This window comes from Scomber japonicus, chromosome 3 (assembly GCF_027409825.1).
Source record: "Scomber japonicus isolate fScoJap1 chromosome 3, fScoJap1.pri, whole genome shotgun sequence".
In the NCBI taxonomy this organism is placed as follows: Eukaryota; Metazoa; Chordata; class Actinopteri; order Scombriformes; family Scombridae; genus Scomber; species Scomber japonicus.
The window spans coordinates 1,125,001-1,144,837 of NC_070580.1; the positions used below are offsets into that span (position 1 = coordinate 1,125,001).

Sequence of the window (19,837 nt, forward strand, 5' to 3'; positions counted from 1 at the left end):
CCGAAGTATAGTGACTCAGAACAGTTATTAATGATGGAAGAATGTGTTGATTTGGAATAATTTATAAAAGCATTTTAAATAACTCCTTCCTTTAGTATCACTTCTAACATAATGAAATTAGGCCTGCCATTAAAACCACTGATTTCTCAGTTTAAAGGTATAGGGGTATAGGGGTATAAGGGTGTGGGTGGGGTGGGAGGGTATTGAGTGTCTTTCATTGACTTAATTGAATGTGCTTTATCGAAAAGAGTTCAGTAGATTTGATTGAACTGAACAGAATTGAAGAAAATCACAAAGGGTTCATTTAATGGATTCTGATAAATGCGAGGGGTCTTTTCACATTAGCACACCACGAATAACCCTAGAAGCCAAGCACACACCATACAAAAAAACGCTTTCATTACTAGAGTCGTCACACAAAACACCTTAAAAACCATTGGACTACTAATCCTATCAGGTTTAAAGCTATGGTGTGTATATGAGCAATTCATCTTGATTTAAAGTAGCCATTTGGCTGGTTTATAGTGCATGTCACGTGTTTTACTGCTTTATTCTTCATTTTTATCTCTAAAGATACTTTGATACTTTTTTCTCTCTCTGCACTGAAGCATTGTTCCTCTGGCACGTGCCCCCACACAAACGCTGCATTCACATGTCAAACAAAAGCAAAGGAACACAATGACAGAGGTGGAAAGACCTTGTAGAGACGTTTTAAAATCAAAAACATCTAACCAGATGTGTCAATGCTTAATGTATCTGAAAGAGTCAGCATTAATCCCAACTCATAACTGCATATGGAATGTTCAGTGACCAAACTCTTATCTATTTTCAATTAAAATGAGTATGTCACATATATTCATAGTATGAGAAAACTGTAGGAAAAATGGCTTGGCTTTGCCTCTTTCAGCTCAATGAGATGAACAGGGAATATTCTTCCTAGTTCACAATTCTTAATAATTTATCATTAATCAAATTTTTATTATTTCACAACTGCAGCCATAATACAGACTATGATCAAACCTGTAAATTCTGAATACTTGTTTCACACATACATTACAACAGTCCAAAACATAAAATACTTCAAAAATCTTAAATTATGAAATACTGTATCTAACATGTCCTCAAAGCAGATCAATTGTTATTTCCCACCTAAACCTTTCATGACATTATATTCAGCTGGATGAGAACACTGTTCAAAAGATGTTTCATTTGACTGTTTTCTGACATCACTGTAGTTAAGATTCGGTTCAGAAAAGTTCATCACCTTGATTATAAGAAGTATAAAAGGTCAGGTTAAGACCCTGAGATCAACGCTGACCTCCTCCCTCAGTTGTGTTTCATCACCATAACAACATCTCACCACCTCCTCCACATGAAATGAACAGAGCACTTTATGGAAAGCTGCAGCTTGCTTATTTAGGGGCCCCTGATGCTGCAGGGCCTTAGGCAACCGTTCAGTTTGCTTCAGCTTCAGGCCTATGACTGATGTCGTTGGTTGAATAAAAAAAACACAAAAAAACACAGTGACATATGGCAGGAATGAAAAGTGAACATCAGCAACATGGAAGCACACTAAAGTAGCATACACTGACAGGAGAACATCTAAAAGAAATGTGTTCTGGCTGGAACACAGGATTAAAAGAACTTCATTTTAAGAGGATCTAATGGAAAAAAAAGCTTGCCAGTGGAATGTTTCAAATAGTGTGTTAAGTTCAAAATTGTGCCATAACATTGTGAATGAGCCATAATTTTTCTTTTTTTAGAAAATCAGTAAAAAGAGAATGAAAAGAATCTACAATGCCGGTAAATTAGGCATTGAAAACATTTGACACTAGTCCTTCCAATGAAGAAAAAGTATTTCTATGAGAGAATTAAAGTAGGTCAGAGTCAAAAGTCAGCCACAATTAAATAAATCACAATCAATTAAAATATCCACACTTATCATCAAAGTGTCTTCACCCCTTTCATTCGTATTTTCACATTGTCTCATTGGTGTTCACCCCCTGTCAGCCTTCCTTCCCCATGTTCTCACCTAATGTTTCACTGTGGTGCTGCCAGTGAATTTATTAGCACACATGGAGGAAATCAAGAAGAGACAGAGGGTGGGAGGAAGGAAGAATAAAGATGGAATAAAGACTTTTAAATGCACAGTAGGGATAGTGTTTATGTGTTAATGCATCTACGATGTATAGGTCTAAGTTCCAATAGAGTGCTGCTACATTAAACAGCTTTTAACAAACTGAAAGTAAACATTATACTTTCATTAGCCAAAATAGTGCATGTACTTGGACTGCAGCAGGAGGTCTCCTCCACAAAAAGAAGTGAAAATGAAGTGAAATCCAAAAGTGTGTAATGAAGGAAGTGACAGTGAAGGAGACAACATGGTCACCCACAGGAGCTGAACCTCATCATTCCACAAAATCTTTGTAAATGACATTCATATGCAAATGTATTCAGAATGACCAAAAATAGATTTTTAGAGGAAAGTGATGCTGCCTGGATGATTCTTAAAAACTGTTAGTGTTTGTACAGTATGTGATGTGATGTCCAACCATAGACTGTATAGAAGAAATGGACATAACATCCGTGACGTCACCCATTGGTTTGTGGACTGCTGCTCGGAAGCCAATAGTTTAGGATCTGGGCAACGCCATCTTGAAAATTTCAGGTGCATGCTGGGAAAAATAAAAACATGGATTCTACTTATATGGGCATGAGGCGGGGCCATTGGTGGAGCCATGGGCGGAGTGGGGGAGGTTGCTATGGTTGCGAGGGCTGGATCTCGAGGACATTGGGCAATCAACCTGTCAATCACGACGTAGCCACGCCCTAATGCATACCCTGCTTTATCGTCACATATAAAATCAGGGAGGCCAAAATTTCACAAATGAACATCATACTGCATTGAAGAAGGCTTTAAACTAGCGATTGAGACCATAAACACATTTTGAAAACGTTTAGAAATCGAGTGAGAAGTTGGTGAATTCTCCATTGACTTGTATAGAGACGAAAGTCCTTTTGACACCAAAACGGTCGCCCCCTGGTGGCCTTTTGATAGAATGCAGTTCTAAGTTACTTCTGTGTTGGCCTCATTTTAGAAGACCGGAACTCCCCGCCTGTGTCCAACAAATAAAAACTGTTCTGAGTAAGACATTCAAGTCATTTAAACCATAAAACTGATATTTTTAATCTGGACACCTTTGAACGACTAAATAGTTGTAATTCACCAAGTGAGTATTTTCTTGATCTTATTGCTGTGTGACAACCCAGCAGAACTGCAACTGTGGGCAAAGACCTGTGGCTGAGGTGGTTAAATGTCTACTATGAGAATGCAGTAACTATGTTTAAATAATAAAGATGTTAACGGTTCTTAAACAGGCACAAAGCAGGACTTGAATTAGGATTCCTAGTGACAGTTAAAGGACGATAGAGCATTTCTAGGTATACTGGTGCTGATTGGGGATTCATTTTTAATTTTACATGCCTATATCAATGATCTGTCAACATATTGTGATGCATTTAATGGTGTACTAACCATGGACGCACAATGTATATCAATGCCTTTGACAAAGCCACTTTCTGAGGGCGGAAACAATGGGCTTGCATTCAAAAATTGTTCCCAAAATGAGACTCTTATGATCTCAGGTGTGAGAAGGTGTGAAAGCAGGTTCTCTCAAACGACTGTGTTTCATTCTTCACACTACCTACGTTACTTTTTGTGTGTAAAACCGACTGTAACACTGTGAAAGCTTTGAGGACAGAATGTCTGAAATGCGATTATATCCATTTGTATGATTCATTGCATTGAGACAACAAAGACTAAGAAGAACGTTATACTTGCAGGCTTCTTGTCCTAGATTGGAGTGTGGCCATTGGGAACAATTATTAACAGTGCTGCCTTTAGACATGCTTGGAGGACGCAGTTTGTTTGAAGCAATCTAAGATCTAATCAAAATGTGCAGGCTTTTTGTTCAAGTGGGAATCACTGAAATGACTCACAATGTATGGACAACGCAGTAATGAGTCATTGTCTCATGAACCATGTGTTCTAGTGTGGTTATAGCCTGAGAGAAAAACATCTAATGCTCGAAGAAAATAGTACACAATTTAACCTATTCTTACATGAAATGAGGCTTATACAACCATCACAGATCGGCAAAAACAGATAGATAGATGGATAGATGGATAGATAGATAGATAGATAGATAGATAGATCACCTACATTCCCAGAAACAGAAGACTTTTTCTGGAGCGTTTGAATATTTGACATGATTTTTATCAGCGGTTCTTTTTTTGTCCATTTTGAATAGTAGATAAGAATGCAAATGTAGTTTTTAAACTGCTGTTTCCAGGGGCAAGAATAAACTTGAAGATGAAGATTATGTGTGTTTGGAGTGTGTCATGCTGTCATACTACAGGTACAGTCTGTTCTCAACAGTATGAATCTATATATCTATGCAAATATATTGTAATGTAAGGTTATTCTGAAAAAAACGATAAAATTACATAAAGCTGCATTTATCTTGCTGAAGCTACTTGTTGCTGGAGAACATTTGATGACTTTACCACCCCAGCATCACATTAAGTGTCTGGATGATGAAGTCTTCAAAAGTCAAACAGTTAAATTTGCTTTTCATTTTTTTAGTAACTCGTCTGATCACAGCATCCGCTCAAGTCGAATGTTCTCTTCTCTCCTCAAACCTACGGGGGGTCTCAGTGTCATTTATTTTTTCATTCCACGCATCTTAATATGCTGCCTTGTTTTTATCTCTGCTGATAGAAGCTCCATTTCCAGACCGTTGTCATATTTATCAGATCTCCTTTTTCTTATCTTCCATCCCTCTTCCTCTCCGTCTCTCCCTCCCTCCATGACAAAACACATTTCTGCACTTCATTTCCATCCGTCTCACTGGTGTTCCCATCACCTCTGAATTATGTCTCACATCAAGGAAAACAACCAGAGTCAAAATACTTTACACAGGCTGAAAAGTCAGCTGCTTAGCTTATGTGGTATCGACGTCCTAGAGATGCCTGGAGGCAATAAGCAGGTCAACACAATAGAGAGTGCATTATTGGACATTACTATCAAAACTGATGTCCGTACACACTTAAATAAACTGCACTATACAGAAGAGCAGAGAGTTTTTTAAGTGTCTAAAAAAGACTAATAAGAAAAATGGCAGAGAAGCTCAACTTTCAATAAATTCTGTGTATTCATCTCATGAAAAAGCCTTGAAAGCCTTTATGGAAGCAGCTAATGACCTTCCATGGAGGCACCACTAAAATTACAACTTTTTACAATATTTTATCCATCTCCTTTTTATATATTGATTCCCCATTCTGCAATAGCCACAGCAGCACTTCCCCTCTGTGCCTCTGACTAAAAGAGATCACTAAGAGTTTTATGAGGTGGTACAGTCACCATTATCCTTGAATGCTTGCAGCTCTGGGGAATGAATACTCTTCTCTATTCATCTTTGTTTTTACTTCTCTTGTTCGTGTAAATGAAGAGTTTCAGTATCTGCCAACACAAAACCAGGTCACGTAGGTCTCTGCATGACCTTGATGATTAAAAAGTAGACTCCAAAATAATTATATACAAGTTGGCCAAGTATTGTGAACTGTGAGTGAGCTGCTTTGTGGTGCTTTTAGTTTCATCATCCATAACTTTGATTGCAAGTGTTTGATAAAACCCCAGCACAAATCTGACCATTGGCATTTTTTCTTCCTATGAGACTTTCAGGACAGGAGCTTTTACAAAGGGACAAACTGAGAGTCCAAGTCTACTGTCCACTCCTGCGCTGTGTCTCACTTGTCGGCATCCACTCCCAAGAGGATAGGATGGACCATCTCAGGAAAGGCCGTAGCCAGGATCTTTCAAATACCGAGGTCAAAAACAAGATCAGTAATTATATGCACATTCAATGGACTCAATGATGTATTTCTAACGCTTTCTTGCTGTGTATTTCTCAGTCACGGTCACTCTTGTGCTCCAGTTCTATCTTCTCACTTCCAATTTTGCAACTTAAATTAACTCCTATTTCAGTATCCTACAACTTCCATGGTTGCATTAAAAATGATGACTGCAATATATTATTTTCTTTGTTTGTTCTTAAAATGTGGAATGGAGCACGGCCTGCTGGGAAAGTGAGAAAAGGGCTCATCCAATGAATGAACAGTTCGCAAAATCGGGTCAAGTCCAATTCACAAAATATATTTCTACTGCAGCCAATATTTTTTCTGGAAGTGAGCACTTTTTAACTGCGACTTAAAAATCTACAGTAATATACTGTATATTTATGAATTTGTGAGGAATCTGCTGATGAAAGCTCAACACAGCTGGAGCTGTTAGGTAAGGAAACCAGTTCAATTGGAAACCAGTTGGGACTTAACACCAGGTCCGGGGGCCGGTGAAACAATTCCCGGTGGATTTCAAGACCTCACTCCACCTCTGGCTATAGCCGACTACTTTCGTTTTGACATGGCAGCGGTATCTACAAGTTCAAGTAAAAAAGGAGTCATCAATGGTACCTACAGCCATGATCTCAGGGCAAGAATTGGATTCTGACTTGACATGGGAGACTGTTGCATGTACTGTCTGACTAGCACATGGCTCACCCACGAGATAACTAAGTGAGCTATCTAATCATTGGAGCCCTTCTCTGTTTAACATGTGGATGGATTTCAGAGGTCTGACAGCACAGTATAATCCTAGAAACACTGAAACTGTCCCGCTCCTGCTCAACTGGCTTTTAGCAACTGATGATCTCATGCCAGCCACTCTGCCTTCCCTCAGATCTTACTTTAGTCATCACCTCTACTGAGTGCAATCCACCAAAAGGACACAGTGTATGTTGGAACTTCATGATGTTCCATGGAGCTGCAAACTTCCCTTGTGGTGACTGTGAATTACGACAACCTTAATAAGTACTGCAGTACGACATCTTGTTATTCCATGTTCATTGAGGGCTACAGAGCTAATTCTCTTCCACCATTCAGCAAGTCACACTGTACCATCATCTTTGTCCCATTGTAATATAAAACAAAAGGACAGTTGGGAAGAGAAGTCAGGTGTTGTACCTGCTATCAAAGGTTACACTACAGGACGTTTTGAATGACCTCAACGTGGATCTGTTCTCTTGCAAAATATCCTTTGTGTAACCCCTGCATTTCATTGTGCATATTGAAAACTATGTGTCTATACAGTATGAATATATTCCTACTTCTCCAATAAGCCAATAATATTGGCTTTCCATTGTACCTCATTCAGAAAGCAGTTTCATAATATGCTCTCTCATGCAGCAACAGCTAACAGACCAGATAAACAATCAGCTACTTTATACAGTGTGTGGAATTGGCTCAATGCAAGACTTCAATGTCAGAGTTTCTCAGCCTCGGGTCCCAGGCCCAGTTAGTGAATGAGGAAACAGAAGACATTGGTTTAAAATGATTGTTTCTGCTCAACACAGTTCTGAAACATTAACATACAACTATGTAATACTCATTTCCACAAAAGAAATTCATGAATACATAAAAACTACTGATGTTGTTTTTGTTGTTGTTGTTAAAATAGAGGTTGTTACAGCATTGTTAAAATGAACTGACCCTACCAGTGCTGAATGACAGACCTATTTTTATTTGGTTCTTGACTACAGAGTTGGTTTACCTGATATACACTGATGGATATTATCCTCTGAGTCCTCCATAGAAGCCAAGGCTACTCAAGGACTTCTTGAGAGGTGTGGAAATATTATGATGGCTGCGAGGGCATCAAATCGATGCGTTTTTCCCAGAGAGTGAGTCGGTTTGATCCTGCATTAGACACGCAGTCGCTGACACAATCATGGAGAGTAGTCGTATAATGCATCACCTCTCACACCTCGCACGGACAGCTCAATTGGTTGCAGCCATTCATTTAATCAACATGCACACACACAAATACAGGCATGTGTGCACACACGTACACAACTATAGGCATTTATGTGATGACAGCGACAGTATAGAAGTGACAAGGTTGATTGAAAGCAGCTTTCTTTGTCCTCTGTGTCCTCTCATCATCACATTCTGGCAGCACAGCTGTTCATGCATTTCATAGCTGGTTTCTTCACTGCATTAGTTTGCTTGATTGGTTAACTATAGAAACAAAGGCAATGGATACAATTAGTAAACACTGTACACTACATGACCAAATGTATTTAAACATCCAAAAATTACACCCATATGCAATATTTGAAAATGTGCCTCCAAAACCATGAACATTAATCTGCTGAACTGACAGTGTCAACTCTTCTGGTTTCCAGCAAATTTGCTTCTATTCAGCCACAAGAGCATTAGTGAGGTCCAACACTGATGTTGGACGATAAGATCTGGCTCAGTCTGCCTTCCAGTTTATCCCAAAAGTGTTGGTCCATGATGTTTTTACCTTTCTGGTATAGTCATGTGTTTCATATTTTTCTTTAAAGACCATGCAGGCAGCTACATATACATTCCATAGAAATAAAGATATAATTAAATACATGTACTGCTAACTGCATATATAAGGCTGAACCAAGGGTTGAAATCATCACATGAAAATTCAGAAGCTATTCAGTGCAGTAGCCGGTGCAATATACTGTAGTTTATTTGCATGAGAGAACATAAACTTGAGTGTGCATTTAGGTGAGTGCAAGCCAGTCAAGTTCTTCCACACCATAACAGAAAAATAGATATCTTTATACACCTGGCATTTGTGTACAGGATGACTGATGCGTTTTTTTCACTGAAATATAACTTCAGTCTAATTAGAGCATAAAGCATCACAATAACACAAATCAAGTGAAATTGAATGTTGAAAGTGTTGACAGTATTCTCTGAGAAAAATATTTCTCTTTCAATTATATTTCAAACGGTAGCAGCAACAATCAGCAGGAAGATCCAAAACTGTGATGTGATAAAGGTCAAGACAAAGTGGGAAAACTTTTGAGAAATATGACAACGCATAACACTTTTTTTTTTGTTTAATAGCTGCCAAATCTACCAGATAAAACAGTGATTCTTGTCGTGTATGGTTGAATCGTGACCCTCTGGTTAAAAATGTTCTTGCTGTCCCTTTAGAAAAATGTGGCATACTGCTCAAAACATAGCTTTTATTTCACCGTGTCACTGAGACTCTGTGTGTTAAAGGTATCTGCTGCAGTCCTTAGAAATAGAGGCAACAACAATGCCATGGTAGAGCTTTTTTTTCTACATAAATGGGATATTAAATGTATACTTCCAAAGTTTTGGGCCTTAACAGAATACAACATGTACAGTCCTCTGATTTTAGAAAAAAAAAATATGTATGCAAACACATTTTATGGTCCAAAAATATGAAAAAAACAAAGCGGGAAAATATTGTAAATATGAAAAACATTGACATGTCAATCCCGACATGTGAACACTAAATAAACTTAGATATTTATTTTCCACTTTCTGAATTTAAAACTTTTACACAGACATTTCCATATTCAGATGTGGAAATAATAAAGAGCACGCCACTTACTGCCAGGCTAATAAAATTGCTTTCCCTCATCTCTAAAATGACTGTACAACATATCATCAATTTCCATCTTCATTTACTCACTTCAAGACGGCAGCACAAAGACCTGAGAGCTCTCTGACGGAGACTGGTGTTGAATGGTAAAACAGCTCGACAAGAAGCACGCAAATTAGGTTCGCCTCTCCCGTCGATAGCGAGCCTTGACATTGTGCAGGTCTGAAAAATTAATTTCCAGTCAAGTGTGTGTGTGTGTGTGTGTGTGTGTATGTGTGTGATTGTGATTGTGTGTATAAATGGTATAAGACAGGGGCAGGGGATTGTTAATACCAGCATGTGGAGTCTTTCAAAACAGGCACTCTGGTGTTTCAATTGTCCAGCAGCCAGGGAGCGAGAGCCAATCAATTTGACCTCCGAGTGTCACAGTCAGCCCATTGCAAAAGGCAGCCTCTTAAAACTATATTGCAAAGCACTTGTAATTATGCGGAAAGGCGAACATATATCATGATAAGGGTCGTATAGTATATTATATGGTTTATATTGCATATCTTAAGCAAGGCTTGGCCATGGAACTACGATGAGATTAATGTGAGCAGTAAAACTTTGAGGCTCGGCTTCATAATGATTTGCAGTTAATATAATTAAAGTTATATTCACACAATAATTATTTTGATTCTGATTACAGTGTCACTTGATTACACCTGCATAATTAGTGAATAACACTATAGATAGTGCACTAACAAATCATTATTAGTAATATAATGGCTTCATGATAAAACTGTGAGTATAGTAGGAGTTTTGTGTTTGTATAATTAGCTTTAGATACTGACAGACGGGACTTGCTCTTCAAGCCTGGAGCTCTGCTGTTTAATGCTCACAGTGATCAATTTACAGTAAATCTTATGTAGAAACAAGACACTAATTGGATCATCTGCAGTTGATTAGTTTATTATTTTTCATGCAGTATGATAGATGTGTGAAATGGAAAGTGCCACTGCATCTGACAGCTCTTTTCCTTCTCTGTACTCTTGAAAAGGAATAGTTGAACATTTTTGAGACACTATGAGATGTGTACTTATGGGACAGCTGTGGTCATCTATTAACCGGATGATCAGTGGTTTGATTCCCAGCTGTGCACTTGGACATTATACTGAACTCTGAATTGCTCCCCACGGCTGTGCCAGGTGTGTGAATGACTAGATCCTCTGCAACCAGTGTATGCATGTGTGTGTGTGTGTGTGTGTGTGTGTGTGTGTGTGTGTGTGAATGTGGCATATAGTGTAAAAGAGTTTTGAATGGTTGGAAGTCTAGAAAGGCGCTATAAAAATGTAGTACATTTATTTAACAGACATAAATAAGATTGATCACGTACTCATCTCCAATCTCCAAAAAAGACTAAATATGCAAATTTAATGTCACGAATATGCCTAAACAAAGAAACATCGGAGTCTGCTGGAATATTAAATAATAATATAAATTCATGCAATGGTAATTTGTTTACATTTTTTAAATCATGCATGATATCCACAAACCTCAGCTTTGTCAAAGAGGGCAAATCATAGCAATAGATGAGGAATTCATCCAAAATTACAGCAAAATCCAAAGTGAATTGATTAAAACTGCTGGTTGTTTCATCAAATTTAAGTTGAGCAATTTCACATTTCTCACTGAAATGCTCCATGTGAACTAATTATAGGCTAATTGTGCAGTCCTTGATTTTGCTGCGGTATACAATACAGTTCACATTTAAATGGCTGTGTCTTTCTATACATTCCAAATAAATTGCACTACTCTATCCCAGAGTGCTAGAGAAGCACGAGCACGGGTCGACTGAGTGAATCTTTGTCTTTTTTCTGACTCTTTTTTTTCCTTTGTCTCTCACTCTGGAGCTACAGTGTCGTCCCCAGATAACACTTGATTTGTCAGCGCTGCACCGGCTTTTTAATCTGCCATTCTGATCAGGCAGAGGGCAGAACAGCTATGGCCCGCTGAGGTCCTGATTGGAGTTTGTTAGACCTCTGGAGGATGCGATTAGAACAAGCTAATTAGGACAGATGGAAGTTTAGGAAAGTTTGGGGAAGTCATCAGAGGATGAGTGCAAGAGGGGAAGGAGCATAGAATAGAAATGTGTTGAATATAGAAGTGTAAAGGATTTGTCATGCATTTGTCACATTCTACATGAATCACCAGCTAATAATAACTGTTAAGTTTAGCTCAAACTGAGGATTGAGAGCTCATGTCCACAGTCACAACAGTACTGGACAGATGGTAAAGAGTACATCTTACATAACAGAGGCCAGTAAGACACAGGCTGTACAAAAAATAGCAGAATTTCCTCCTTAACTTCTCTCTGTGGCACTTGCAATGACACAATAATAAAATACCCGCCAGTGTTTCATCCTGCAGTTTCTCTATTGTTTGCTTCTCTTGCCTGGATCCTGCCCACCATTACATCAGCATCTTATGTAAGAGCTGCGATCAAACGTGCGGGGGGGGGCAGCAGGAGAGCATCGGTAGATCTTAGCATCAGCAGCCGCAACACTAACTGAAACTGTCACCGGCTCTGTTTTTTTGTTTTTTTTAACCACAAGCTCCCGCAATCTCACAGGCACGACGGGCAACCAATTAGGGTTAGATGAGCGAGCGGAAATATTGAAATAAATAAACTAAAAGATCATTTGTGGCCTGGGGCTCGCGTCGCTTGCGTGGTGAAAGATTAATGCTGCCCCTCTGAAAAAAAAAACCCAAGGCTCTAAAGGGACAGCGGAAGTGGCTTTTTCCCCTACTGAAGCACTGGTACAATAAGAAGAGCCCAGAGATGCCTCCAGGCCAGAGGAGCAGCCAGGAGAGACAAGGAGAGATGAGGAAACAGAGTGAGAGAGAGAGAGAGAGAGAGAGAGAGAGTGAGAGAGAGAGAGAGAGAGAGAGAAAGAGAGAAAGAGAGAGAGGGAGGCAAACATATTGCAGTGACATTGGAATATAACTGTTTTCACTCTCAAACACACACACACACACACACACACACACACACACACACAAACAACTTTGTCTCCCTAAACTTGTGAAGACCTTTCACTCAATGAAATCTCTAACATCTTCACCCAGGAGCCTAAATCAGGAATATTTAAACCTACTGTATATTCTAAAAGAAAAGCTGCCATTCAGTAATAGTTGACAGTAATTTTTAATAACATGGGAATATAGTTCAAATAAAAGCTGGTCATTCATTTGATCCAATAGAGTGTGGAAGTGGGAGGAGCCTATGCTTTTTGGAAGTGAACCAAATTGTTACTGAACCAAAAAACTCCACACTCTCCAGGACAATGGAGCAATCCTTTAAGTCCATATAATGACTGCCAGTTTCAATTATATCAACTTTGTTTTTTCTTTTTCCTATGATTTTGGTGGATTGCAAAGAACACTACATTACCCATGAGCCTCGGTCTCCATTGCTATGGAGAAAAGCTGTGAGCATGAATCATAGCGTCATAAATCAAAAACACTTTGTCCCTGAAGTTGTAAATTAAATGTGGAGTTGCTGAATTCAGTCAAAAGTGTCCCAAAACTCTGTAGGTCATAAAAGATCAGTGTCATCTCTCACTTCTACTCTACTCAATATACACAGTCTCGTACCTTCAACTTTCTACTATAGAATAACATATTTATCTTTTGTACTGATGATTCAACCAGGACAGATCATGTTAATAAGAGCTGCACTGACTGCTCCTCCCACTTCATAACTCTATTAGTGTCACTTTGCTCAGTGTCACTACACTTCCTGCAGATGTTTCACATTAAAAGCCTCCATAATAAGTCATTGTAGTAATTAGAAGCTCAGAGCAACAGTCTCTGTTGTTGTACTGATGGAATTAATGGTTGTGGTAATGTGCATCATCCTGAATCATGATAAAAAGAAAGATAAATAGAAAAGAAATGTTGAGTTGAGAATTTACTATGACTGAATTCCTCAACAGGGTTTCCACATTTTCCATAATGTTTACAGTCTTTATTGCCTTATTTCCATATCATCCAGCTAAATGCAACAGCTCCTGCCTGCTCTGTGATGGTATATCATACAGTATAAGAGCGTTTATCTCAGGCAGTTCATCTCATGACGTTCATTTGATTTCTTGCCCTCGTAAACTGCAACATCCAACCAAAACCCAGCAGGAAATCCTCTGTTGCCAGACATTTTGAAGAAAACAATCCTCCGCACAAGAGGAGGAGACATGATTAGACGCCTATTATAAAATACATTTAGACAAAATATTTGATTTCATGTTTATACTAATAAACATAACCTACATGTTGTGCCAGCTATGACATTATTCTGATCTGTTTACTTCTAGTGGATTATTCTTTGTGGGCTCATGGTGACTCACTTCCTTTAATTATCATGGCTTATATAACTACTGCTTCTGCTTTTGTGAACAGAAGAACTGGTGACAATCTCTTGACTAAAATGTGATCTACTCTACATACCCTGTTTAGATTTTTGCACTCTTTTGTTACTTGTACGATGTCAGTAATCTCTTTGGGATGCAGAGTATTTTCTTGTCCTGTGGTTTTTGAACCTAAACACATCTAAGACCCCACATATTTTATCATAAGAAAGGCACAACAATCCTCAGCTACCCCACATTTCTAAAATAGGCACACATCGGCCATTAACCAACTGTGTATGTGAATTATGGGGTTTCACAGCCTCCCAAAGGCTTCCAATTTAAAATACTTTAGCCATTAATCAGTGCAGGTGGAAACAGCTGAGGGCACGTCACAATTTGAACTGAGCTAAGACTCAGACTGGTTCTCACAGAGAAAGAAGTAGTCAAACACACACCTGAGTAGGCCCAGTAGGTCTCCTCGGTGGTGGCTCTCCGGAGTCGTGTCCCGCCGGCTGTGGCTCTGCGAAGGCCTTGGATAGGGGCTTGGGACTCGGCTTGGCTTCCTGTCAGCGCTGTGGGGGAGAAGAACATGGGGACAGGCGGGTGAGCATAAACAGCAGCAGAGATTCGGCAGCACTCTGCAGCCCGGCCTGGATACCTGCTGGGCAGGATGACAGCCAACTGTGTCCTTAGCTGACTTACCACGCAAGCTGCCTCATAATAACATTCACAGTGGGAACAAAGGTCAACAACAAAGAAGAACTACCCTGTAGAAGTGCTCTGTGTAGAAAACACACCTAGTTACCTCACATACATGTAAGGACATCATCAGTCCTCAGTGAGGCCAGAATGCTTCAGGCATATTTGCTTTGGCTGATGTTTAAGACCATGTAAAGATAATTCAGACATTTTCAGCTCACACTACTACTACTACAGTCTACAGTTAGCCAGTTAGCTGAGTTAGCAGCCGAGTTAGCTGCTGAGCTAACAGCCGAGTTAGCCACCGGGCTCGCAGCTGAGTTAGCAGCAGAAAGCTCCATGTTTCTGGTAGAGGTGGTGACTTTGATTGACAGGTGACACTTGGTAGGGGGCGGGGTATCAGTGAACTCGGCGGGCACTCCCACAGCGTTTGGTAGCAGAGAAAGAGGCTGATTTTTACACAACTTTGAAGCCTAATTTCATATATTTGGCGATTTTTTTAATCATTCAAATTTGGCAGGGTGGTTAACAACACACTTTTCTGTGGTATGTAAAACTCAGAACACATATTTATTCTTACTTTAAAGGCTTTCTCTCTTCCTTTGGTGGCTAGTTAATGTGACCGTGGTCATGAGACCTTGGTGAAACACCAATTAGTGTAGTGCAGGTACAAACTGAGGAAGGACGATGTAAAGTCTGAATTTTCTAGTGGTTAGACCGAGGGTTAGACCGACTCTTCTCATTCAGTAGCTTATTATTAATATAATTTGCCTACTATGAAAGGAAATACCTTTGAAAAAAATATAAAAATAAAAAATAAAAACCGCTAGAAAATAAAAGATTTATAGATTAGAAATATTATCCCCCGCCCACTACGTGACGTAGTTGAACCGGGGAATCCGTGTGTCCACCACGAAAGAGGATTCCCATTGACTTTACTGTGGTATTGTTTCCGTGATTGGGACACGTAAATTTGACACATTACGTGTCCCCATCACGGAATTCAGTGTTAACAGGTCGTGCCCCTGTCACGTATTTCTGTGAGATCTTGTTGCACAATACACATTCATAAATGCACCATCAGTCATTAATGAACATTTGATTAATCCTTAATGAAGCTGTCAGAAAGTGAGCAGAGTGTTTTCTATTTATGTATGGATAACAAAAGACATTCACAAATCACTAATTTTATGGTCCAGGAAAACAAAATAAAAATAAAAAAAACATTGTATTTCTATTTTGTACTGTATACTGTGGGTTTATGGCTATAAGAAATGTGTATAGGGTGTTATTACAGCTCTTAAATGTAAAAATGGGTCAAATTTTAACCCTGAACAGTACGTATAAAGGGCCAAAAAGTTGATCTTCCTGCATGGCAATTTTAATGAACCAGTTACTTCTTTAATATTCATTCTAAGGATTCTGTGTCTTGTATATTTGTGGAACTGGATGGCCTCTTTTAGGTGTTCATGGTGAACCACCAGTAGAGATGAATTATTAAACACTGAATGTCTTCATTAAGTTTATAGAACTGTACTCATTGTTAAAAATGATCAAACCTAATGAGCAGTCAGATACTGGTAAATGTCTTTATGTTCAAACCTTTTAAAATCATAAAGTCTCCTCTCATAGTCACACATGGTACAGCACTATTTCTTACTGTTTCATTTCTTATCCATGTCATTTGGGAGCGGGATGTTCAAGTGGAAAAAATAAAATAAAATCAAGAACTGCCTTTGCTGGTTTCATGTGTGAGACTTTAAATGGCCTCCTCTTGGGCTGAGAGACTTTCTTGATCACAGTTAAAGAAAAAAAAAAGCAGCAGCTTCTTTTAAAGTGGACGGCAGGATTTCTGACAGCTTCTCTCCTAATGGCTCCACTGTGCTCTGTGATTTGGCCTTTTAAACATCTTTCACAGGACCAACATCATACTAAGAGGAAATGACTGGAATGTCTTTTAAACTTGCTGAAGGCCACCTTTAACTTTTCATTCAGCATCAATGAGCCTTAGATAGAAATACAGTGAACATCTAAAGAGGCTTCTCTTATATTCAGGAAGTGTATTTGACATAAGTGTAATCAAGTAAATCTCTCACAATACATTTTAGGATATATTCAAATCTCAGGTATGTTTCCCTTTTTACAATGTATACATACATTATGGGACCAATCTACTAAAGGATTGCACAGCTTTTGCAGGCTCTAAACCTGCAAATAAGTCAAACATACAGTACAGTGTGTGGTTCACTGTAAAAATGCACTGCCAAACAAACATGGTGCTCCTGTGCATTTACATGTTTGTAAATGACATGAAAACTCAAACATTTGGCCCTTTCTATGTGAATGAGCCTCTTATTCACAATGACCAGCACTGACTGCCACACACAGTTAGGGTGGATTTATGAGTGTATTCTATAGTTGGTGTTAACTGTGCACACACTCACTTCTCATTCACTCTCTGTGTGTGTGTGTGTAGGCTTATATCTGTTTCATGTGTACCTTTCAGCTGTATTCTGTGGTCCATGCAGTGACACCTACACATTACTGTTACATATTAAGATTCAGACATTAATGTAACATGTTTCAGAGTGCCTGAGTCACATTAGTAGCTGTGTAAAAATACATGAAGGTTGCTTTGTGATTGTGTAGATTTCTCTCTCTCTCTCTCTCTCTCTCTCTCTCTCTCTCTCTCTCTCTGTGTGTGTGTGTGTGTGTGTGTGTGTGTGTGTGTGTACCTCTGTTAATCAAAGACACACAATATGAGGCTTTTGTGCTCTCTGCAGTTTTCATTATGAACTAATCTGTGCTGAAATGTGGAGAAAACCCTGAAACACTGGAAACAGCTATGCTCACTCAAACACAGTCAAAACAAGGACACACTGCATTTTGTTATCTGTTATGTTATTAGCACAACAATCTCAAGTGAGCAGGACCTTAAAACATGTGCACATGCTGCACAATTCATGGTGGTATTAGTGGCTGGATTTGGCCCTTACATTGTGTGTGTGATAACATCATGAGTAGAGGGAGGACACACAGAGGGAGACTAGAAACAGGAAGCACGATTGGAACTCAGGCTTGATGCTGACTGCTGTTTACACCACACTGTCTGATCTGCTCTGAATATGACCTCACACACACCAGCCTGCACACACACTGCTGTCATCACAGCCTAATAATGTACAACACTTTGATCACAGAACAGAGCATTAACACTCAGCTAACACACACCTGTCATTTTTATTTGAAGTATGAACTAATGAAAAAGTGAACTTTTCCACCAACTGTAGCTCTGTTTCAATGAAGCCTAACATATTTTCACCTGTGAAACATCAAACTCAGGCTCACTGAACTGTGCTGTTGTAACAGCAATGGCAGAATGTCAGAAAAATGGAAGAGAAAATCCACCATGCATTCTCCTTTCATTTATACTTACACTTTTACAATTATGTACAGTGGTATGTAAAAGTTTGGGCACCCCTGATCATTCTCAAGATTTTCCTTTATAAATCATTGGTTGTTCGGATCAGCAATTTCAGTTAAATATACCATATAGCAGACAAACACAGTGATATTTGAGAAGTGAAATGAAGTTTATAGGATTTACAGAAAGTGTGCAATAATTACTTAAACAAAAGTAGGCAGGTGCATAAATGTGGGCACCCTTGTTGTTTTATTGATTTGAATACCTTTAGCAATAATTGGAACACAAAATTTGTTTGGTAAGCTCATTGACCCTTGACCTACATACACAGGTGAAGCCAATCATGAGAAAGGGTATTTAAGGTGGCCAGTTGCAAGTTGTTCTCCTCTTTGCATCTTCTCTGAAGAGTGGCAACATGGGAGCCTCAAAACAACTGTCAAATGACCTGAAAACAAAGATTGTTCAACATCATGGTTTAGGTGAAGGATACAAAAAGCTAGCTCAGAGATTTAAGCTGTCAGTTTCCACTGTGAGGAACATCGTGAGGAAATGGAAGACCACAGGCACAGTTCTAGTTAAGGCCCGAAGTGGCAGGCCAAGAAAAATCTCAGATAAGCAGAGGCGAAGGATGGTGAGAACAGTCAAGCTCAACCCACAGACCAGCTCCAAAGACGTACAACATGATCTTCCTGCAGATGGTGTCACTGTGCATCGTTCAACTATTCAGCGCACTTTGCACAAGGAGATGCTGTATGGGAGAGTAATGCGGCAGAAGCCTTTTCTGCGCACATGCCTCAAACAGAGTCGCTTGAGGTATGCTAAAGCACATTTGGACAAGCCAGCTTCATTTTGGAATAAGGTACTGTGGACTGATGAAACTAAAATGGAGTTATTTGGACATAACAAGGGGCGGTATGCATGGCGGAAGAAGAACACAGCATTCCAAGACAAACACTTGCTACCCACAGTAAAATTTGGTGGTGGTTCCATCATGCTGTGGGGCTGTGTGGCCAGTGCAGGTACTGGCAATCTTGTTAAAGTTGAAGGTCGCATGGATTCCAGTCAGTATCAGCAGATTCTTGCGAACAATGTTCAAGAATCAGTGACAGAGTTGAAGTTGCGCCGGGGCTGGATACTTCAACAAGACAACGACCCTAAACACTGCTCAAAATCTACTAAGGCATTCATGCAGAGGAACAAGTACAACGTTCTGGAATGGCCATCTCAGTCCCCAGACCTGAATATTATTGAAAATCTGTGGTGTGATTTAAAGCGGCCTGTCCATGCTCGGAAACCATCAAACCTGACTGAACTGGAGATGTTTGGTAAAGAAGAATGGTCAAAAATACCTTCAACCAGAATCCAGACCCTCATTGGAAGCTATAGGAAGCGTTTAGAGGCTGTTATTTCTGCAAAAGGAGGATCTACTAAATATTGATGTAATTTTTCTGTTGGGGTGCCCAAATTTATGCACCTGCCTACTTTTGTTTAAGTAATTATTGCACACTTTCTGTAAATCCAATAAACTTCATTTCACTTCTCAAATATCACTGTGTTTGTCTGCTATATGATATATTTAACTGAAATTGCTGATCCGAAAAACCAATGATTTATAAAGGAAAATATTGAAAATGATCAGGGGTGCCCAAACTTTTTCATATGACTGTATGTTTGGCATGTCTAAGTAAGTTGTGTGTTTTGGTGAAATACAAAGCAAACAATCATGGATGGCCAATTCTTGAGTTGATCATGTATGTTAGCAATTAAGTTATTAAACACCTTCATGTCCATCATGTGGAGGAAAGGGTTAAAACA

At 39.2% G+C, this 19,837-nt stretch overlaps 1 protein-coding gene across 1 annotated transcript in view; it reads right to left on the reverse strand.

Annotated features, from left to right (window-relative positions):
- Positions 1 to 19,837, reverse strand: part of ptprga (protein tyrosine phosphatase receptor type Ga) — a 540,919-nt gene that overhangs the window by 411,972 nt on the left and 109,110 nt on the right. The window contains exon 2 of the mRNA XM_053316686.1: positions 14,355 to 14,471. Coding sequence (XP_053172661.1) covers positions 14,355 to 14,471 — 117 coding nt within the window. The remainder of the gene's footprint in view (positions 1 to 14,354; positions 14,472 to 19,837) is intronic.